This window comes from Benincasa hispida, chromosome 1, assembly GCF_009727055.1.
Source record: "Benincasa hispida cultivar B227 chromosome 1, ASM972705v1, whole genome shotgun sequence".
Classification (NCBI taxonomy): domain Eukaryota; kingdom Viridiplantae; phylum Streptophyta; class Magnoliopsida; order Cucurbitales; family Cucurbitaceae; genus Benincasa; species Benincasa hispida.
Window position 1 is genome coordinate 84,991,532 of NC_052349.1, and position 9,191 is coordinate 85,000,722.

General features: G+C 31.4%; 1 protein-coding gene across 1 annotated transcript; it reads right to left on the reverse strand.

Moving 5' to 3' along the window:
- Positions 1–5,560: 5,560 nt before the first annotated feature.
- Positions 5,561–8,976, reverse strand: LOC120070340 (auxin-responsive protein IAA26-like). The gene is made up of 6 exons (XM_039022271.1): positions 8,591–8,976; positions 8,004–8,502; positions 7,080–7,360; positions 6,483–6,630; positions 6,017–6,081; positions 5,561–5,930 (listed from the first exon to the last, which is right to left on the reverse strand). Exons 2-6 carry the CDS (start codon positions 8,396–8,398, stop codon positions 5,881–5,883), a joined length of 939 nt encoding a protein of 312 aa, XP_038878199.1. The 5' UTR covers positions 8,399–8,502; positions 8,591–8,976; the 3' UTR covers positions 5,561–5,880.
- Positions 8,977–9,191: the final 215 nt, after the last annotated feature.

A 9,191-nucleotide genomic window follows, 5' to 3' on the forward strand; every position in this document is an offset into this window, starting at 1 on the left:
TTTGTTTAATACAAATTGATTCAACAAATGTATAGTTTTCATTCAATTGGGTGTTCGTAACTTCACATTATCTAAAAGTCAAAGGGTAAAAGAACAATTTTTTTTTACAAAAGGAGTCTTTTAAAAAAACATAAATATTTAAAGATAATCAGTTGTAATAATTTGTAGTTATTATAATAGGTAGAATTAGAATAGTATGTAAAGTTGGATAGTTTGTATTTTGGGTGGAAACTATTTTAGTATGAATTCATATAGTCTATGTTTCAGGTATTGACTATTTTAGTTTTGGTGTAAAAAATTTGTGTTTGCAAAACATATTATATTTCTTTAAATTTAAGAAGTCTGTGTTTAAGGTGTAAATTATCTTAATGTGAGTTTAGTGTGGCTGATTTGTTTAATATGGAGTTTTTAAGCATGGATTAAGGATTTATGTTTGTTTTCAACTTTGTTTATTGTATTATACAATTACTAGAACTTTAGATATCATATTTTGTAAATAGGAATAAAAATATTTGTTCTATTAATTTTTTTTTTATTGTGTGAGATTTGAAGTTATGTCATTATCCATCTATTTGGTCATTTTGGGAATGTACCAATATCGTTGAACATACACAAAATGCGTGAGACTAACTAAAAATTCATATCATTGATTAACCAAGGAAGCTTCATGGTTGGAGGTATATATACAAAAAAAAAAAAAAAACAATTTTCTAACTCCATAATCCTGCACAAAAATATATATTTAGGAGTGGTAGTTACCAAATAAAGGCCACTACCACAATGATATGCAAAAAATATTGTCAACTTAGATATATGATTAAAAAAAAAACAATGATGGTAGGTTATCATTCAAAAGCAGTTCAAGAAGAAGGGTTGATCAAACGTATTTTTCGAGAAGAAACTTGTAATACTAAAATAATTAAGTTATTATATTATCATATGAATGAAAAATCATATACAAAACAATCTAAAAAATATTTACACTTTATAGCAAAAAGTTCTAAAAAGTGTTTTATACTTTTAGAACTTTTTGCTATTTTTAAATATTTTTTTATATTTAAAAATGCCTCATGTTGGAATTGGATTATAAAATGTACAAATTGTTGTAAAAGATTCCTTAGGAGATTTCTTTTATTATTCTCTAGTTCATTTGATGAATGATTTTTTCTTCCATACATACACGGTTTTCTTGAATTTTGGTAAGACCCAACAAAAACAAATTATATATTAAACAAGTTTGGATTGACTAGGAAAAAATATTTTTTAAAATCTCATTTTCATTTAATCACTTTTTATAACAATTGTTTAAAACAAAAATACGCATTTGTTTGGTTACTTCTCTCAAAAGTTTTTCTATATACAAGTTTATTTTAGTATAATAACTAAGGAGATGGGAGATCGAACCTTTGAGATTTAGAGAAGGAAGTAGGCTAAATTACTATTGAACTAGGCTCACTTTAATTTTTTGTACACAAATTTGTTTGTTTTGCTATATACTCAAAATGTTTCTATCTATTATAAAAGAATACTATTAGAAACTATTAAAGTAAATTAGAGTTTATTCTTAAGTAGTATTTTTCCTTTCTTGGGTTTTTTTCCTTTGTTGGGACTATTGGTATCTATTTGTTCGCCTTAGTATTGTATTTTGTTTAAGCTAAATATTCAACATAATATACAAAATTAACATAGTATCATAACCATAAGTACTAGAGTTTATACTTTTTTAGCCACCGGTTCTATCCGATCTCTGTCTCCATCGATCTACCATTAACGGAGGCAGATCTAAATTTGATTCACCCGCTTAGTTGATTCTGTATTCTTGTTTTTCAGCTTCAATCTCCGTTATGTTTTATGATCTTTCAGGGTCTCTGTTGCGTTTCAAATCAGTAGTTCGTAGGTTCTATTTTGGATCTCTCTATGAGGATCTCTGTTTCCAATCTAGAAGTTCTTTGTGTGTTTAGTTCTTCGTCACTTATGTCTCCAGCCCATATGTTCTCTATATTTTAGTACTTCGTGGGTATTCTTTCCAGCCTAGAAGTTTTATATTTTTTTTAGTTCTTCGTGATATTCTCTCCAGCTCAGAAATTCTCTGTGTTTTAATTTTCCATGGGTTATATCTCTAACCCAAATCTGTCATGATTTGATTAAGGAGTTTTCTTCAATTTTCGTCATCAACTTCAATCAAAGTTTTCTTCAGTTTTCGTCATCAGCCTCAATCAGTCGCTTCACAAACCCAATTTTTTTTTTACTCTACCACCTTGAGTTTAAGGGAGGGTGTTAAAGTAATTAAGGCTTTGTTCCTAATTAGTATTTTTCTTTTATGTATTTTTCCTTTCTTGATTTCTTTCCTTTATTGTGACTATTGGTGTCTTTTTATTCGTCTTATTATTGTATTCTGATTAAGCTAATTATTCAACATAATATACAAAATTAATATAAACTATGAACTAGTCGCTAGAGCGATTACCAGAGTTGGTCGTCGAAGTGGTCTTTGTTGGAGTTGGCCGTCGGAGGTGGCCACCAACAGGTGGAATCATTGAAAAGATTGGAGGGAGGAAGAGATGGTTATTTTAATCATGAACTGTAAATCGTGTTACTTTAGCAAAATGGGAGATTAAAATAACATTTATTCATATTATCTTAAAACACGCCTCAAATATTGAATCCCTCGGGACGCCAGAGAGATAAGAAAAAAGTAATGATGATGATGACGATGATAGAAGTAACAAAAATTGGAAACACATAAATTTTACGCTCAAAGCTCTAAAATTTGTTTAAGACCGCACTCAATAGAAAGAAATCCACCTCGAAAAACTTTTATTACAACAAAATAAAATTCTTTCGTCGTTTCGAATTATAACAAAATCCACCTCGTGTATTAAAAAATTAGATGCAATCTAAATCATATAATTTTTTAAATAATTATATTATGATAAAATTATAACTCAAGTATCTTTTATGATAAATTCTAACTTAAATATCAGTATGAGTCTCTGACGATGATAAAAATACTAAGCATTCTTTGGTCATCTCTAAATTACACCAATTCAATACTAATTTAATTTTAATTAATTTATTTTAATTTAAAATTAAAATTTATTGATACTATTTTAATTTATTTCACATCTGATTTTTCACAAAAGTTTACAACAACTAACAATCTTTTTAAATACGACAAATGTTGTCAAACTAAGTTATAGATATTGGCTTTAGAGTGAAGAGAGTGAAAACTAACCATTAATCATTATATTCTCCACTGACCCAAAATACGCAAACAATATCTAAATGCTTCCTCCATTCATGAAAGCTTTGACAAACTATACCCTTCTCATGTTTTTTAGTCCAAATGATAATTGATTTCCATTTTGAATTTTTCCCCACCCCCACTTTGTCTTCTCACTATTTTATACCAAAATCAACCATAATTAAATATTAATTAATTGATCAATATCTTATAAATCTTTCGATTTTGAATATCACCATATTAATTAATGTAGCCAAAATGAAAATAGATCGACTGACATCAAGTATCTATCATAGCTTCGAAGTCAGGGATTCGATACTCCATCTTACATATATTATAAAAAAAAAAGAATTAATTAATTAATACTAATAATTTTACACATATGAGTTGAGATGTCAAATATCAAAGTATTATAAAAGTTGAGAATGAAAATTTGGATTACAATATTGAGAGATGTCAAACTATTATAAATTTTTACAAGGTTGTATATAATTCCTTTGGTGAAAAGACAAAAGTTTAAGAAAACAAATGTATAATTGAGAGGAGAACAATTTTGTCCGTGTATTAATAATTTGACTTCCTTTCATGGTGATTCTTTGAACTAAAAAGATATGTTTCGAGATAGTATTCTCCCTCTCATTTGTAATGAGATTAGGGAATAGTTGGTTTGTAATGCTTGTTGTTTTGGTGTATAAAAAAAGTGCAATGATTTTCTTACACCATATGTTTGATCTCTCATCTTATAATCTTTATAAAAAATGTAATAATTGATCGTTAGTTTGATAGTACAAGTTAAAGTGTTGGGATGTGTTTGGATGTGAGACTTAAGCCCGAGAAAAGAAAAAGAATAAGAAAAGAACGTTCAATGCTAAGCCAAGCTTTGAGAAAAGTGTTTTTAAGTATTTAGAAAGTGATTAATCCAAACAAGCCCGTAACGTCACACAAAAAATTGGTATTGTGCTTTGCTTATTATTTGTTTTATTGTTTTTATGATCAAAACATTATCGATGGATATGTTTGAGTTGAATTTATATTTTCTTTTAATTTCTAAGTAACATATATTTGTTAAAGTTGAAGATGAAAGAAGTATTTTAGTTTTCTCATAAAGATGAACCAAATAAAAATAAAATATTTCTAATAGAATTACTCATCAATTTTAGATTTCACCCCAAACAAGATTCTATTTACAAATACATCTACATTACTAGTATTAGTAGTATCATGGGCAGAGTTAATAAATAGATTAATAGTTCAAGTTAATTAAAAATAATGTTTCTTTAAACTTTTGATAATGTTTTGAATGAAGCACTTCAATTATGTGTCGGATACATAGAACTCAATTTTTCGAAACTTCGTTTCTCTAACTTTTCCTTTTCACTTTTGTAAATTACATATCTACCATTTAAACACATCTCTTAGTCAAAGTAAACTTAGCTCAATGGTAATTGGCATAATTTTTCTCGCTAAAAGTCAATGGGGACAAAACATCTAAGTGAGCTTAACTCAAAGGTAATTAACATGACTTACCTCCCTAAAAGTTGAAAGTTCAATTCTCATCTCCACAATTGTTATACTATATTATATATATCACTCTACCAGAGTGTATCATAATGTTTTTCATTTTTTTTTTTTTTTAATGGTAAAGCATTATACAATGTTGCTGTCAAAGGATAGAGTATGTGATGTTGTGTTAGCCCTGACCACAAATTGAGATGGGAAAATGGCTAAAGACTTGGTCAGTTTTTGGGCCCAAGGTTAGGCAGTTTTCAATGAAAATGACAGTGTAATGGATGCCACCACATCCCTTTGTTCCCATTCCATATGCTCTTGTAACCATCTCCCCAATGCCTCCTTCCTTTGATCTTTTGAACAAAAAGCCACCACCTTTTTTTCTCTCTACTTTTTCCCAACTCAAAACCCTTTTCAAATTGTGATTTCTCAATTTTGTGTATGGAATAAATCACCATACGAGTTCGTCTTTTCAAGACTTTTAAGTGTAAAGCTCACTTCTAACTCCCCTGCAAAATGGAATAGAATCATTATTAAATAACACCTGAACTTTTATTTATAGTTAGTTATCTGGTTTACATTTTTAAGTTCTTGCAGATCAGAATTTTGTTTTAAGTTGCAATGTACTGAAGATTAGGAAAGGAGGTTGAGATTGCTTATGACAGATAGAGGTCGAGTCTCGAACAGTTCTAACGTCATTGCCTTTGTTTATTAAACTCAAAGATCTACTTGCAACTCCTCCAAAACTACAACCAAAAGATCCAAAACCAAAAAGGTATTTTCCTTCTTGTGTTGATAACCAATTCCTACTTAGAAAGTGTATTGGAGAATGATGGATTCTCCAATCAAACTGGAATTTGTATTAAAACTCCAAATCACTCACTTGTTTGGTGTTACAATGCAATAACTTGGTTAACTCAGGCTTTCTACAAAAGGAAGATGGCAGATTGATTTCACAACTTACAGAAATTACAAAATCAAAAGCATAACCCATTAAAGCATGCTACTACTAATGATAATTCTCTCTTCTATTTCATCAACCTCATAATATAAGATGCCAAATTATAGAAGGTAACATTAACATTCAAATGTCTTCTCTCAAGCTTCAGCTTAAAAATTCTCTTCCTTCACTTAGACGAAGAGTTGAGCGCCATCTTCTGTGGCTTCGGGCAGCAGACTGTAATCAAACAAAACATCTTTGTTTTAATGAAATCAATGCATCAAATGAAGAAAAAGAAGAATATTAATTGTGTTTGAACTCACGACTCAAGGAGGGTAATTCAGAGCTCTTGAGCACACGCAGCCTCTTCACAGTCGAAACGAACATTCTGAAAGAAAAGGGAGAGAAAATTAGAAATACTCTACTGTTATCTCTGCTGAAATAAACATGTAACAAGTTTCCCAAATTTTTGCTTCATAATGTTTTTGTCTTAAACAATAATTCTAAAGCATGCTTCAATGGAATCCATGTTTGAGATATTATATATACAAAAGACCATGCCGGACATATGTCAGCTTTCATGGGAGCTGATGAGATATTAAAATGATGTGCAAGAACTATAACAAAACAAATGAAAAGAAAGCTTTCAAGATGTTGAAAGTAATAACTTAAGACCTCGTTTGATAACAATTTCCTTTTTATTTTCTGTTTATTTGTGTTTATTCTCTCACCATTTCTTTACTATAATTTTCATGTCCTATTAAATAAAGAGAGATGAAATATGCTTACTGCCAAGGGACATCGCCAACAAGAACTCTGTCTCCTTCATTATCCTCGTAAACAAGAGTATATTCCCCGCTTCCATCCAGCAAACCCGTGATCGGTTTCTCTTCTTCTTGCTTGTTCAAAACGCTACCAGCTGAGGAATCTCTTTGAGCTGTAGACAGGAACAAACAGGCAAATTTAGTCATCCTCATCAACAAGGAAAAACAAAAAGTCAAACATGTTTGAAAAGTCGAATATGGACTTCAATAACCATTATACTTCAACTAATTGTACATGAGAATCTCTGTATGGTTCTGGCTAAAGATAAACTAGAATTTCAAAAAGTTGTACACAAAGAAACTTTAAGAGTCTTCAATGTCGATTTGTTTGAAAGAGTTTAACAGTAATTGATGTTGAAAAGAAGCCCTTTTGTCTCAACAAATTAGGGAAACCAATTAGGGAATTTGAGTCACACATAAATAACACAAACACAATTGCTTAAACCAATTTGGAATTATATAAAAAAGTGGATGTAGTTGAAGAACTGTTGGTGTCCAAATATGGTTTTATTATCTTAGAACTAATATAAAGAAACATAACTGCTATGAAAAGAAGAATAACCTGCAAGTAAGCCTCTGAAGAGTTCATCAACAGCAGAGGAAAGTTTTTCATAGCTGTCATAAGCATTGAGATCTATTTTTCTACCAATGGGAACTCCATCCATATTGATCTTCACAAACAGACCCTTTCCGCCAACTTCAACCGCTTTTTCCCCAGGTGCCGGGAGTTTGCTTGGGGTTGCATCCGAGGACTCCGATGCAGGCTTCGAGAAACTGCTGCTTGCAAGATTTCTTCTCGACGAACGAATTGGTGGCCATCCCACAACTGGGGCAGGTGCAGTCCTAAGAATTTATTTCATAAAGATGAACAATTATTAGCATATTTCACTACCTAATTCTTTGTAAACAGAGAATTCAAAATAAAGTTGATATTGACAAAAATAAAAGGCACAGAAATGGCAAATATGGCGACAACAGAAAAAGAAGACATTAATAGAAAAACTCAACAAAGTTATAAGAAAGAAAACAACAACCACTGCTAATCGAAAGTAAAAGTTGCAAATAACTTCTGAAAATTGCTCCATTTTACAAAAAGACAAAGTACAATTAGGTGGGTCGTCTTGTTCATCAACATGTCCATTTTCACTTGGATCAAAATAAACCAGGAACTTTATCCTCAGAAGCCAATTTTATTCACTTAACTAAATTCAGAAATTGAAACAGAAGTTAGCTAAAAAAAATTGAACCCTGAGGGGAAGCTTTGGATAAGACTAATGCCAAAAAACAAACAGCCAAAGTAAAGATAAAATTTAGACCCGTTTTCAATTACAAAATAAAAAGAAAAGAAAAATGCAAGGAACAGGACCACAACAACACAAGCCTGTGATAAGACCTTTGTCCTTTTACACATGCTTCAAATTTCAAAAGCCATGAAAATAATACTAATATGTTAGCACTGTTCTACCAAAAGAAAGAGAAGGGCTACCTTTTCTGAGAACTATTACACACAGCTGTGTTAGCAGAGGAAGGAAATGATTTAGCTTCTGCATTTTGTAGATCTCCCATTTCAGTGCAAAAGGCTGAAAGTTTGGTGGGTTGAAGCTTTCCAAGGAAATTTGGGGACGGCGGCCATGGACTCTCAGAGGGAGAAAATTTTCGAGAAACGGGAAAATACCCAAAAGAGCGAACAGAGTCATCCCTTCCTTTGCCGGACCAGTCAGCTTCTCCGGGTAGACCAAGCCTCAGTTCAAGTTTCTTGTCGTCGGAGGTCTGGGTTTTTCCGGCGACATCTCCGGCAGCAAGCCATTGCCGGTCTTTGGGGATCAAATCCAGAAGCTGAGGGTAATCCTCATCTTTCTCAGAACACCCATTCATCTCCATTGAAAGATTTAGAGAAAACCCAGATGAGAAAAATGAAGAAAAATGAAGAAAAATGATTCGGTTACCTTCCTGAGTAAAATTTCTCGAGAAATTAGGCAAGAAAACTGTATTGGAGAAAGGAGAGAACAAATAAGTCAGCAAGAGACAAAGCCAGTAATATGAAAGAATCAAAAAACACAGAAGCCAAAATACCTTAAGAAACCTTGAGCAAGAGATCAAAAGAAACGCAACCCAAATCGCAAAGTTTTACAAAAATGATCAGAAGGGAAACAAACAAAAAGGGTTTGAAAAGCATAAACCACAGAGAAGAAGAGGGGGAAAGGAAGATATATAATGAGAAAGAAGGGAAAGGGGATAAATATAAAAAGGGAAAACAAGAAGAAGAGAGAATAAATGTTATAAGAAGAGATGGAATTGATGGGTTGAAGTTTTTTTTTTTTTTTTTTTTAGTGCAGAAAATGGTTAAAAGCTTAAAACTAAAAGAAGAAGGAGATAATGAGAAATTGAAAGAAGAGATTCTGTTTAGAGAGCAAAATAACCCAAAAGAAGGAAGAGTATTTAGAGCATTATTCACGCAACCAAAGAAGAGAAAGAAAAAAAAAAGAAAAAGGAAATGGTGGGTTAATCAGGTGAGGAAGCAAAGCGTGCTAAAAAGATACTCTGTATAAAAAGTTTCTACCTTTTTCTCTATCTGTGTGTGTCTGTGAAATGGCAGTGTAAGCAAGAACAGATTAGCCTAACTTGCACACCAACCCAAACATCCAACATGCCTGCATTTGTGGGGAAGAAACAT